Source organism: Pongo pygmaeus, chromosome 7 (assembly GCF_028885625.2).
Source record: "Pongo pygmaeus isolate AG05252 chromosome 7, NHGRI_mPonPyg2-v2.0_pri, whole genome shotgun sequence".
Lineage (NCBI taxonomy): Eukaryota > Metazoa > Chordata > Mammalia > Primates > Hominidae > Pongo > Pongo pygmaeus.
The window spans coordinates 29,208,575-29,222,897 of record NC_072380.2 but is presented as its reverse complement, the minus strand read 5'-3'; the positions used below and the strand labels follow the sequence as shown (position 1 = coordinate 29,222,897).

General features: G+C 40.7%; 1 protein-coding gene across 4 annotated transcripts in view; it reads left to right on the top strand.

Moving 5' to 3' along the window:
* KIF13B (kinesin family member 13B) overlaps positions 1 to 14,323 on the top strand; it is a 200,931-nt gene that overhangs the window by 163,885 nt on the left and 22,723 nt on the right. For all 4 annotated transcript variants that reach the window (XM_054499490.2, XM_054499489.2, XM_054499488.2 and 1 more), the window contains exon 37: positions 3,866 to 3,999. In XM_054499490.2, the coding sequence (XP_054355465.2) occupies positions 3,866 to 3,999 (134 nt within the window). The remainder of the gene's footprint in view (positions 1 to 3,865; positions 4,000 to 14,323) is intronic.

The following is a 14,323-nucleotide window of genomic DNA, read 5'->3' as shown; positions in this document are numbered from 1 at the left end:
CTGACAAATACAAGAACTATGCAACAGTGTAAGTCATTGACCTATTCCTCTAGGCCCCTCATTTTGTACTGTTGTTTCATCTTTTACATATATAGGTATTCAAACCTCACCTTATAACATTATTCTTTTTGCTTTAAAATAGCCACTTGTAGGCCGGGTGTGGTAGCTCCCACCTGTAGCCCTAGCACTTTGGGAGGCCGAGGTGTGGGTTAGTTGAGACCAGCCTGGGCAACATGGCAAAACCCCGTCTCCACAAAAAAATACAAAAATCAGCCGAGCGTGGTGGTACACACTTGTAGTCCTACTCAGGAGGCTGAAGTGGGAGAGTTACCTGAACCGGGGAGGTTGAGGCTGCAGTGAGCCACAATTGCATCACTGTACTCAGGCCTAGGCGACAGAGTGAGATCCTTTCTCAAAAAAAAAAGAAGAGGGAAAAAAAAAAAAAAAAAAAAAAAGCTTGGGCTGGGTGCAGTGGCTTACGCCTGTAATCCCAGCACTTTGGGAGGCCAAGGCAGGGGGATCACCTGAGGTCAGGAGTTCAAGACCAGCCTGGCCAACATGGTGAAACCCCTGTCTCTACTAAAAACACAAAAATTAGCCAGGTGTGGTGGCAGGTACCTGTAGTCCCAGCTACTCTGGAGGCTGAGGCAGGAGAATCACTTGAACCTGGGAGGTGGAGGTTGCAGTGAGCCAAGATCATGCCATTGCACTCCAGTCTGGGTGACAGAGTAAGACTCTGTCTTAAAAACAAACAAAAACAAAAAAAAACTACTTGTCTTTTGAGAGAATACAGAAAAAATGGGTAATCTTTTATGTTTTGTTTTTTTGTTGTTGGGTTTTTTTTTTTTTTTCCCAGATTATTTCTGGCAGTATCCAGTCTTTCCTGAAGGTCTTATTTTAATCGATTTTATTTCTTTTTAGCCTGAAGAATATTCTGTAGTTTTTTTTTTTTTTTTTTTTTGAGATGCAGTTTTGCTCTTGTTGGCCAGGGTGGAGTGCAGTGGCCCGATCTTGGCTCACCACAACCTCTGCCTCCCGGGTTTAAGTGATTCTCCTGCCTCAGCCTCCCAAGTAGCTGGGATTACAGGCATGTGCCACCACGCCTGGCTAATTTTTGTATTTTTAGTAGAGATGGGGTTTCTCCATGTTGGTCAGGCTGGTCTCGAACTCCAGGCCTCAGGTGATCCACCCGCCTCGGCCTCCCAAAGTTCTGGGATTACAGGCGTGAGCCACCGCGCCCAGCCTAGTATTTCTTAAGAGTATAGTCCTCCTGGAGAAAAATGCTCTCCTTTTTTGAAAGTATCTTTATTTCTCTGTTTTGTTTTGTTGTTGTTGTAAGAATATTTTCACTGGATAGAGAACTCTGAGTTGGAGGTTTTTTCTTTTAGCGCTTCAAAGATGTTTCCTCATCTCCAGCCCCTTTTCTGCTGAGAATTCAGCCATCATTTGTCACCTCCCACTCAGTGTGGTATCTTTGTTTAGTTCGCCTGCTTTCAGAAGTTTCTCTTTATCTTTGTGGCAATTGTACTATGATTTGCTTAGTTATCATTTTCTTAGTATTTAACTTGCTTATCAAGTTATTGGATCCGTAAGTTGATGTTTTTCAGCAATCGTGAGAAATGTTTAGACATTATTCATTAAAACTTTTCCTCCTATCCTTTTCTCTCTTTCTGCTCTGAGAATCTAATTACTCATAGGTTACATTGTTTAATATTGTCCTACAGGTCACAGAGGCTCTGTTCTTTTTTTTTTTTTTTTAATCTTTTAATTTTATTTTTTCTAGTTAGGTAATTTTTTTCTGTGATTTCCAGGGCGCTCTGTTAAGCACATCCAGGGAATTTTTTCATTTCAGTCATTGTTTTTTTTTTTTTTTTTCAGTTCTAGAATTTCCATTTGCTGCTGCTTTTCTAGTTTTAATTTCTCCGCTGATGTTCACGGTCTGTGCACTTGTCAAGACTGTATTCTCCTTTGCATCTTTGGACTTGGTTAAGAAAGCTGCCTTAAAGTCATTGTCTGTTAAATCCAGTATCTAGACATCTCATGGTCTATTTTTATTGATTCCTTTGTTGACTGTGAGTCATATTTAATAAGTTTTACCAAATGTATTTGTATATATCCATGTGATTCATACCCCAGTCAAAATGTAGGACATTGACATGACTCCAGTTAATTCCCACTCCCTGTGGTCAGCCAGTGTTCTGATGACTACTTCTCTAGCTTACTTCTGCAGTTTCATAAATGGAGCCATATGATGTATGCCCTTTTTGTGTCTGTCTCTTTTGCTTACCATAAGTGTTAAATTCTCCCAGATTGTTGCTTGCATTAGTCATTTATTTTTTATTGGTGAGAAATACTTCAGGACCATGCATTGTGTTTGTTGAAGAAACCAGGTTCTTGTACAGTAGACTGATACAGTAGGCCAGGTTCTTGCACAGCAGAGTCTGTTCATTCTTACTTTTCCTGTTGTGTTCCCGTGAGACTGTTGAAACGCAATTCTGTCCCCTGTATTGCCTGTGAACTGGTAGTTAGAGCTAGATCCTTGATTTGATTCAGCTGATTTGAGAAGGATGCGTGTGGTAGGGTGGGTGGGTGTGGATGTGTGGTGGGGGCGGTTGGAGACACATAATGTCTGATGGTCTCATTTAGTGATATGTGTGGCCTTTGATTCATTACTGGCTAGATTTTTACTTAATGAGGGATTATCCTTACTCTAGAATGTTAGTTTAATTTGATACAGAACTCTAGATTGTAATTTTTTTCCTCATCTTTGAAATAATTGTATCTTTTTGGATCTTTATTCATCTTAAACCTATTTTATTTTCTGTCTCCTCGCTTATTTTTCTCATCCTTGTTTTTGCCTTGCTGTAAATAATTGGACTTTTCTAAACTGAGGTATGATGTATCTCTCGGCTCAGTATAGCCATCTCATTGCTTTTTTATTTTTCAGTGGTCGCCCTCATGATTACAATGTACATCCTTAACTTTTTGTCATATACTTACACTTAATATTCTACTGCTTTATGTAAAATGTAGAAACCTTACAGCTGTATCCATCCATTTACTAACTGAATTGCCAGTAAGTTTGGAATCCTTTCAGGGTTAGTGTGGAGCAGAGATCTGGGGGGAGTTGTGTGCATCTGTTGAGGCAAATGTATTCCTTAAGGTGACTTGCTTGTTCATTTCTAAATGTTGTGTGTATACGGCTTTTTATCACTTATGACTTGGGATTAGATTTTACTATAAATTAATAGGGGGAAGAAATCTTAGTATATCATAAGTATACCTGTCTGTACCTCTGACCCCTTTGGAAATTAACAGCAGGTAAGAACGCAAGTTGTTCAGGGCGTCTCTCCCTGACTTGTAACAAACAACTCAAACACTACCCTTTACCCTTTTCCCAAAAGGTCAGTTTCATCATCTTCCTTCAGTAGTTATGAAAAATTAGATTGAATAAGACATAGTCCCTGACTTCAAAGAGCTTAAAGTCTAGACAAAGAGCTATACATCTGTGTCACTGGCAGTGTGACTTAAAAATCAATCCCATTTTATTCTAGGGCAGAAGTGAATGCTTGTGCCAATTAGTGACAGGATAGAGGTGAATTACTGTTCTGATGCTGATAGGAATACTGCATACTAGAGCATTTTGGCAGCACCCCAGTTACTGCTATTTAATTGAAAAAGGGACATTACTATGTTTGAGGGAAATTACATAAACTACAATAATACTGTGTTTCTCTAATATTTTTTTAAGGATACCTTTGGTTTTTGTTAGATTTGCTGACAAGTGATGTCTGTCAAATGTACAGGAAAGAAGATGTCTATGTAATTGTATTTGTTTTATCTTTTTCCCCTGTAATATGGGCAGGATTCAGTAACCTCGCAGCATCCTACTTGAATCCCGTCAAATCCTTCGTGCCGCAGATGCCAAAGCTCCTGAAGTCTCTCTTTCCCGTCCGCGATGAGAAGAGGGGCAAGCGGCCGTCTCCCCTTGCACACCAGGTAAAAAGCACCGAGAACGCAGCTGTGAACGTTTTTCTAATAAACCGGCGCTCTATGTTGCGCCAAAGCTGGAGGTGGAGGTGCGGCCTTGCGGATGAGGGCTAAACGGGGGGTTTTAAACCCAGGAACAGCTGTCGGTCATTTCTCCTCCACTCTCTTCAGAGATAACAGCTGTTTATTTTTTTTTTTTTTTTTTTTTTCTTTTATTATTATTATTATTATTATCATCATTATCATACTTTAGGTTTTATGGTACATGTGCGCAATGTGCAGGTAAGTTACATATGTATACATGTGCCATGCTGGTGCGCTGCACCCACCAACTTGTCATCTAGCATTAGGTATATCTCCCAATGCTATCCCTCCCCCCTCCCCCCACCCCACAACAGTCCCCGAAGTGTGATGTTCCCCTTCCTGTGTCCATGTGTTCTCATTGTTCAATTCCCACCTATGAGTGAGAATATGCGGTGTTTGGTTTTTTGTTCTTGCGATAGTTTACTGAGAATGATGATTTCCAATTTCATCCATGTCCCTACAAAGGACGTGAACTCATCATTTTTTATGGCTGCATAGTATTCCATGGTGTATATGTGCCACATTTTCTTAATCCAGTCTATCATTGTTGGACATTTGGGTTGGTTCCAAGTCTTTGCTATTGTGAATAATGCGGCAATAAACATACGTGTGCATGTGTCTTTATAGCAGCATGATTTATAGTCCTTTGGGTATATACCCAGTAATGGGATGGCTGGGTCGAATGGAATTTCTAGTTCTAGATCCCTGAGGAATCGCCACACTGCCTTCCACAAGGGTTGAACTAGTTTACAGTCCCACCAACAGTGTAAAAGTGTTCCTATTTCTCCACATCCTCTCCAGCACCTGTTGTTTCCTGACTTTTTAATGATTGCCATTCTAACTGGTGTGAGATGGTATCTCATTGTGGTTTTGATTTGCATTTCTCTGATGGCCAGTGATGGTGAGCATTTTTTCATGTGTTTTTTGGCTGCATAAATGTCTTCTTTTGAGAAGTGTCTGTTCATGTCCTTCGCCCACTTTTTGATGGGGTTGTTTGTTTTTTTCTTGTAAATTTGTTGGAGTTCATTGTAGATTCTGGATATTAGCCCTTTGTCAGATGAGTAGGTTGCGAAAATGTTCTCCCATTTTGTAGGTTGCCTGTTCACTCTGATGGTAGTTTCCTTTGCTGTGCAGAAGCTCTTGAGTTTAATTAGATCCCATTTGTCAATTTTGGCTTTTGTTGCCATTGCTTTTGGTGTTTTAGACATGAAGTCCTTGCCCATGCCTATGTCCTGAATGGTAATGCCTAGGTTTTCTTCTAGGGTTTTTATGGTTTTAGGTCTAACATTTAAGTCTTTAATCCATCTTGAATTGATTTTTGTATAAGGTGTAAGGAAGGGATCCAGTTTCAGCTTTCTACATATAGCTAGCCAGTTTTCCCAGCACCATTTATTAAATAGGGAATCCTTTCCCCATTTCTTGTTTTTGTCAGGTTTGTCAAAGATCAGATAGTTGTAGATATGTGGCATTATTTCTGACGGCTCTGTTCTGTTCCATTGATCTATATCTCTGTTTTGGTACCAGTACCATGCTGTTTTGGTTACTGTAGCCTTGTAGTATAGTTTGAAGTCAGGTAGTGTGATGCCTCCAGCTTTGTTCTTTTGGCTTAGGATTGACTTGGCGATGCGGGCTCTTTTTTGGTTCCATATGAACTTTAAAGTAGTTTTTTCCAATTCTGTGAAGAAAGTCATTGGTAGCTTGATGGGGATGGCATTGAATCTGTGATAACAGCTGTTTAAACTTACGGCACACTCCTTCCTTTCTGCTTTTAAAAAGTGCCAAGGGCACTGCTAATGTGATTTATGGTAATATCACTTAGAGCAACAGTAGTAAAATTTATGAAGTGCACTTAGCGTTGTTTGTGTATTGCCAAGTAGAAAATGTAATTCTATTTTTATTTCTTGATTTCATTTGTTTTTTCACACAATTTTATGTCATGAGTGCCCTTCCCTCTCAACCTCTGTTTTCTCTACTGTGGATAACCTGTTCTTTCACTGAAAAGTGATCACCTGTCTTATTTCCTTTTTTCTTAAATCTCTTTACCCAGCTCTAGGGTAAGTGTTAGAGCAAATGCGAAAAGGTTTTCCAAACAATCAGGAAGCTGCTCTTATGCAATAGTGAATGGGAACGCCATTGGAAATGCAATTTCCAGCCTTATAGAGGTGTTAACTCAGCAGAAAATGATAAATGAGGATTTATTTATACTCATTCAAAAACACATACAGAGCAAGTTCTGTTGTCCAAATAGGTCTTTTGACATCAGTTTCTCCACGTTCTTCTAAACATTCAAGTTGCAGTAATCCAGGTGAGTCGTCTGAGACTTAACTAAAGAATTTTCTAAGTGTATGAATGCATTTTCAGGGGATAAGGAATTAGTTTTATCAGGCTGCCATGCGGATATGTAATTTTTAAAAATCTAGCTTTATATAAGCATATAAATAAGCATACACATACAGTAGTTGAAAAAATTAAAACCAAGATTTTGCAGCTGTTTAAATTGTATTTAGACACATGGCGGGGCTTGAGAGTTACTGAAATGAATCTATGACTGCAGGAGCTAAGTCCTGCGGGGACTGAGGTAGGCAGTGATTATTTTTCCCGGTGCTTTTTTTCCCCAGAGATCCACCAGAACTGAACCAGTGGGTCATTATTGTGTACATTATTCAGTTCTAAACTTCCGCATCATTGTTTCACAAAGTGTGATTCATGAACTGTCTGTCAGATTTAGGAGCTGTTTTAAAAAATAGTTTCTTGGCCTGCCCTGGGAACCCGTAGCTAACTTGGAGAGACCTTGTAATCTGCATTTATAAGTGCCTGTGGTGATTCTTATTTTTATTCAGTGAAGTCTGCTATCCAGTGTTTTCAGTTGCTGTTTGGTGAAGGCAGAGTCATGTAGGTTGAAGGAAATTGGAATCACGTTGGAAGCCAGGAGTCAGCCTGCCGTCCTTACTATTTTCCTTTAAAGCTCTTTTCAGTTTACCATGTAGCAAGTCACATCACCTGCTACCTGTAGAACTTACTTATGCTCTTACTGTTTTGGCAATGAATGATTAGCTCTCTCTGGAAGCGAGAGGAACAACAGTGTGTTAGAAACAAATGTAGTGATTGGAGAATAACTATAATTTATAATGCCCAGGTTAGAGGTTACCTTGAAATATATAGAAGATTTCTTAAGCAATTTTTATTCATTTACTCCAGTCTGTTCATTATTGTTTGAGCACATACGAGCAAAGGTTTGGGAAAACTGGCCTCATACAGATATTTTGTATTTCATAAAAATATAAAATATATGGCTGAGTGCGGTGGCTCACACCTATAACCCCAGCCCTTAGGGAGGCCAAGGCAGGTGGCTCACCTGAGGTCAGGAATTTGAGACCAGCCTGGCCAACATGGCAAAACCCTGTCTTTACTACAAAAATTAGCCAGGTGTGCTCCTGTAGTCATAGCTACACAGGAGGCTATGAGAATTAGAATGAGGCTATGAGGCATGAGAATCGCTTGAACGTGGGAGGCAGCGGTTCCAGTGAGCCAAGATCATGCCACTGCACTCCAGCCTGGGTGACAGAGTGAGACTCTGTCTCAAAATAAATAAAAATAAAAATATATAAAGTATATAATTCTAAAACTGGTCTTGATGAAGATACCTGGTAGTAAAGCCAGAACATTCCAGTTGGTGTGTGAGAACTCTGCTCCTTGGAAGGCATTTCCCTTTTCTCAGGGTGGCCAGGGAGCTCCCCCTTGCCCATGCCGCCTTGTCCTCATCCTGCAGAGTTTGCGTCAACATAATGCTGGAAACACTTACATCTCCAGGCTTCAGTGCAACTTCCTTCGCCTGACTTCCCTTCCCTCGGTCCTCGATCCACTCCTGGGACTGTAGATTCCATCAAGTCTTTACATCCAGTGCCCAGAGCTCCAACCGGGGTGTTCTTTTTTGTTTTTAAACCTGTTTCCTTCCATGCATAAATCTCATTGAGTTCCGTGGCTTTAGCTGTTAAAACAGAGTAGCCAGAATGATCTTTCACAGCCTTACAGTCGTCAGTGGTGTGACACCTTCCAGTGTCTCCCACTGAAAGGAGTGAAATGTGAATTTCTCACTGTGGCTCACAGTGCCCTGCAGGGCCTGTCCCCCGGCCTTGAATCTTCATTCTTCTTTATTCGCTCACCAGTACTAAGCCAGATAAGCCGCCTTTTTAGCCTACAAGCCTGTGAAGCGCCTTCAGTCTGGAGAGCTCTGGCGCTGGCCCTGCCACCCACCCAGGCTGCTCTTCCCAAAGGCCTCTCATACAACATTCAGGAAAGGCCACTCTGAGGAAGGACGTCTGAGTCTAGAGTGGGCTTTCTTGAACAGCCACACCAGAACAGCTTCCATCATACACGCAGGCACTACATTACCATTTCTTTTTTTCTTTTTTTTTGAAACAGAGTCTTGCTCTGTTGCTCAGGCTGGAGTGCAATAGTGCAATCTTGGCTCACTACAACTTCCACTTCCCAGGTTCAAGGGATTCTTCTGCCTCCTCCTCCTGAGTAGCTGGGATTACAGGCGCCTGCCACCACGCTTGGCTGATTTTTGTATTTTTAGTAGAGATGGGGGTTTCACCATGTTGGCCAGGCTGGTCTCGAACCCCTGACCTCAAATGATTTACCCGCCTCAGCCTCCCAAAGTGCTGGGATTATAGGCATGAGCCACCACACCTGGCCCATTTCTAACCTTTTTATCGGGAGTTATTGTTAGGTTTATATGTTTATCAGTTATCCCTCTCCACAATATTCTTTGAGGGCAAGGTTTGTTGTGCCAGAATGGTGCCTGGTACATAGAAAATGCAAAATGTGTATTATTTGACATGTGAACAGATTATAATAATATTATTTTAGAGACAGGGTGTTGGTCTGTCGCCCAGTCTGGAGTGCAGTGGCGTGATGATAGCTCACTGCAGCGTTGAACTCCTGGGCTCAAGGAATCCTCCAGCCTCAGTCTCCCAACGAGCTAGGACTACAAGTGCGCTCCACCACACCCAGCTAACTTTTTAAAAATTTTTATTTTTAGAGACAGTCTCACTGTGTTGCCCAGGTTGGTCTCGAACTCCTGGGCTCAAGTCCTCCTGCCTGGTATCCGAAGTGACTGGGATTATAGGCGTGAGCCACCATGCCCAGACTGTAATATTAGATTGTGGGTCCCAAGTGCTACTCAGTGGTAGACAGGACTGTGTTTACAGCTTAGAGGTGAAAGAAGCATGGCTGAGTGGGGATTAGAGGGATGAAGACATATTTAAGAACCTTCTTTTCCTAGGTTGGTGGAAGTGCTAAAGAACATTTCCAAAGGAGAGAGAAATCTTACCTTTTCATTTTGGATTTAGTTGATCAGAGATGCTCTTGGTTATCTCATTTTCACTGACCATCGCTGCTAAAGCTCTGTGAGAAATAAATTAGAATTGTAGATGATAATGTCAAGAAAACTTTTTCTTACTTGGGTCACACTTCAGGTTACAACAAGTGAAGCATACTTTAAATATGCTTTGAATATGCTTTATGCTTTCACTTGTTGTACTCTGAAGTATGTTTCATCTTTGAAAAAGGGCATTTTAGTGCCTGTGGAATTGCAAATAACAGGAAGAAGAAAAATGCTGTATTGGCTAGACTCCTTTAGTGTTCCTCATTTTTTAAAAATAGTAATCTTTGTTATAATGGAGTTCCATGCACTTGAAAATCAGATTTGATACCTACAATGTGAAGTTTGGACTTTTAAAATAATCTCGACTCCCCCTCCTGGGGGTCCTACAGGAACAAGATAATCAACCAGTCTTTGCCTCAGAGTTTGTTCTTACCAGGAAGTAAAGGGAGTGGGGAGGATTGTATATGTAAACCAGGATTGTATATGTGAGCCACCCTGCCCAGCAAAGATCCTATTTTTAAGGTGTTTAGATTAGCAGATTTTCTTTAAGTAAGCATCTTTAATCCTTCATGGGCACTTGAAAAACTAATAACCATCATTTTGGATGAGGTGAGTATTACAGCCTTTAAAATATATAATTTTTTTTTTAAGATGGAGTCTCCCTCTGTCGCCCAGGCTGGAGTACAATGTTGTGATCTCAGCTCACTGCAACCTCTGCTTCCCAGGTTCAAGCGATTCTCCTGCCTCAGCTTCCCGAGTAGCAGGGATTACAGGCCCCTGCCACCACACCCCGCTAATTTTTGTATTTTTAGTCGAGACGGGGTTTCACCATGTTAGCCAGGATGGTCTCTATCTCTTGATGTCGTGATCCACCTGCCTTGGCCTCCTAAAGTGCTGGGATTACAGGCGTGAACCACTGCGCCCAGCCAAAATATATATGTATAATCTTATTTTATAAATATTTAAATAAGTTTATTATTATGTAGAAGTTTTATTTTTCTTTTTTTAATTTATTTTTTGTGACAAGGTCTCGCTCTGTTGCCCAGGCTGGAGTGCAGTGGTGTGATAATAGCTCTCTTGGATCTTTGTTCTCACAGACCTCCCCCATCTTAACAGCTCTAGATGAGTCTCCCACATCTCATCTGGGAAATGCTTCGTCATTCTACAGTTGTCTCGCCAGGGTCCTCCCTAAAGTGAGGAGTCCAGAAATGAGAAGAGTTCCCCCTGGGCTTGCAAATGGTGAAAGTGTTTCCTTCCTCATCTAAATGATGGCCTCCACCCGACGCAGCATGGAACTGCGCTTGGTTGGGCTTGTTTTTGAAAGGTGTTAGCTCATTGTGCTGTTGGTCAGGTAACATCACCAGGTTTTTTGTCTGTTGATACTCTTGTCACTGTACTACTTCTCTTTTATTATGTGGTCTAATTGATGTGTGAAAATAATGAGGAACTTCAGATTCATTCCTAGAATTTTTTATCTTTGATGTTGTTTTAACATTCCCAGGATATCAAGATCTTTCTGAGTAATTTTTAAAAAAATGCAAACATTCTGGCTGTCCACACACTTCTAAAGCTGTAATCTCTCTGCATTTGAGACTATTGAAATATTGAACGTAATAAGGCCTAAGGCAGGGCTCTGTACCTGGAAGTAGACATCACTTGTCAAGCCACGGAGTGACAGACCAACACATTTCAGTTCCAGGTAGCCGGTAACTACCTTCTCCACTCCACACTTCTCCCTCTTTCTACCAAAGAGTTGGTGGGAGACTGTGTTATATACATTATGGAAATAAAGTCGCCCTGCAGCCAGGGCCTTCCTCTGTGTCACCAATCGAGTAAGCCTGAAGCAGAGTGGATGCTGATGACGGCAGCTGGACTGCCCTGCGCATACACTGGCGCGGCTACGGCTCTGCGTGAGGCATCCAGTGCTGGACCTAGCAGCACCTTAAAGAAATACACAAGTACCCGGAACCTTCCTCTCTGTTTTGAGTCTTGTGCTTTATTTTTATTTGCTAGTGCCTGTTAGTGCACCAATTTCAATAGTCTTTGACCATTGCATGATTGTAAAATAAGCAGTATCAGATATTTAAATGTTTAGATAACATCAACATAAAGTCCAGAAAAATACAGGTCCATTCATATGCCTAAAAGGAATCTGGATCAATAGTACAATATAGGAAGAGGGAAATAGTGATACTAATATGGCATAAAGACTTAGATAGTTAACATCGCTTAAGGGTTATAGTGTGAAACAGCACAAAAACAAAACACCCCGAATGGTTTGGGGATCGACATGGAAACCAAGCAGGTCATGTTTAATAACACACTTCCTGAAACCATTTGTCTCCGATTTCCCACCTGTCATGAAAGAGACTGAAACTGCTTTTTTATTTTATTTTATTATTTGAGACCAGGTCTTGCTTGTCACTCAGGCTGGAGTGCAGTGGTGCAGTGATCACTTACTGCTGCCGTGAACTCCTTGGCTCAGGTGATCCTCTAACCTCAGCCTTCCAAGTAGCTGGGACTAAAGGTGTGTGAGATGATGTCTGGCTAATTAAAAAAAAAATTTTTTTAATTGAGACAGGTCTCAAACTCCTGGCCTCAAGTAATCCTCCGGCTTAGTCACCCACATATGTTTTTATTCCAGTTTAGCTTGGAGACTTAAAACTTCTCTGAACAGTTGTAATAATGCAGAAACTCGCACTATCCTATCTAAACAAAACCCCAGCCCCCAACCTGGGCTCTCTTTGATATTATTAGATGACACTTAGATTACTGTACTTGGTTCTGGATTTATTACTACTAGAAATGCAGTGACCAGTTGGAATTGTTTCAGAGAATAACATCAAAAATGATTGATGAGGAAGGATTAAAGGAGTTATTTATAGCTTCACCAAACAATGACTAAGAGAGCTGACTGTATAAGCATTCAAGGGATACCAGCAGCAAGGAGGGGAAGGGTTGTTAGGGATGGTTTTGCTAAAGCAGTGGAGGGTCCTAGGGCCACAGAAATGAAATTAACAGAGAGAATGGTGACAGCTGACAGTGGGAAAATGGTTTATAGATAGCAAGGTACTCTTTTTTTTTTTTTTTTTTTTTTGAGACGGGCTCTTGTTCTGTCGCCCAGGCTGGAGTGCAATGGTGCTATCACAGCTCACTGTGGCCTCAACCTCTTGGGCTCAAGGGATCCTCCCATCCCAGCCTGGCTCTCTTTAAAAAAAAAAAAGGAATTTCTGTTACTTAAAAACAGGAAGTTAGACTGGGTGCTGTGGCTCACACCTTTATTTCAGCACTTTGGGAGGCCAAGGCAGGCAGATCACTTGAGCTCAGGAGTTCGAGACCAGCCTGGGCAACATAACAAGACCCCTGTCTCTACTAAAAATTAAAAAAAAATTATGTGATGTGGTGACACACACCTGTCTGAAAAATAAAATAAAAACAGAAAGTTTATGGGAATATAAAATAATCCAGGTAAGGACTGAGGAATAGAATGGGTCCTGTTTTTACCGGTCATTCCTTATATTTTGTTATGTTAAGTGGAAAAGAGGTACAAGTTGTGTAGTGAAGGAATGATTATTATCAAAAAATACTTTTAATTAGAGTGTCCTTGACATTTTCAGACAAGAATGTTCAGTTCCCTCCCTCATGCAAAGATACACAGACCCATAACCGCAGAGAAGCTTTAATGAAAACCTGGATGCTTATTAACCTGTTCTTTGGAATCAGCGGGTTCTCAGGTGAAGATGTTATTATTTTCCTGTTACTTTTTCTTAATATTGTTTATCAAATGGAAATGAAAAGGTTCCTGGATCTTTTTTTGTAAGACAAAAGTCAACAGTTTATTCAGAAAGTTTAAAAACAAAGATATTTGTATAATTTACAAGATCTTTTGGTTTGAACATATTCATAAGGACTTATGTTTCTCATTTTTATGGAGATTTGTTTTTGTTTGTAATCAATTTCTGTCTGAGTTCCAGAAATGCAAAAATACGGCACTGAAAGAGGTGGCAGCTGACAAAATTGCTGTCTTTGACCTTCTGATGCAAGTTTAGTAACTAATCTGGAAAATAATGAACTGCAATTAATGAAATCTGTACTCATATTCAAGTGTGTTTCTCAGACAGCACATAAAATAATTGAAGGAACTTCCTGCTCTCTAATTAGTTAGATTGAATTAATTTGGCATAATAGCTTTTTTTCATGTATCTAGAAGTTTGTGTTCAGATGAAGCTATTTATGTACTTCAAAGTTAGGAACTGTAAATGGCATCTTTGATGAATCTGGAGAATTAAAGAGTTAATGGTCAGATTTAATTTCCACTATCAAAAGCACAGTCACAATGCCGGCCTGTCTTGATTTATGTGTCTGTCCCTTTTGGTTAGGGCTGCGTTATCAACAGCAGGGATATTTTTCTCCTATTTCAACATAGCCTCACCTACGGTAGGTAGATAAAGGCTTGTGTAGAAAGAGCACCCCTCTGCCCATCTCTGATGCTGTTTGAAAAGATGTCTGTATAATTATCCATCTTCCATTACTGTGATTCTTCCTTATATAAAACAGGGAGAAACAAGCACAAATACTAATTCTTGCCTTGTACACAAGGATGATGTTTTGAGCTAGCCATACTTCTTTGATTAAATGAATTATATAAACACGTATCCGTGTGTCTCAAGTAAAGGTTCAACATCCTAACTAAAAGAAGAAAACACGGTCGGGCGCGGTGGCTCAGGCTTGTAATCCCAGCACTTTGGGAGGCGGAGGCGGGCGGATCACGACGTCAGGAGTTTGAGACCAGCCTGGTCATCGCAGTGAAACCCCATCTCTACTGAAAGAAATACAAAAATTAGCTGGGCGTGGTGGCGG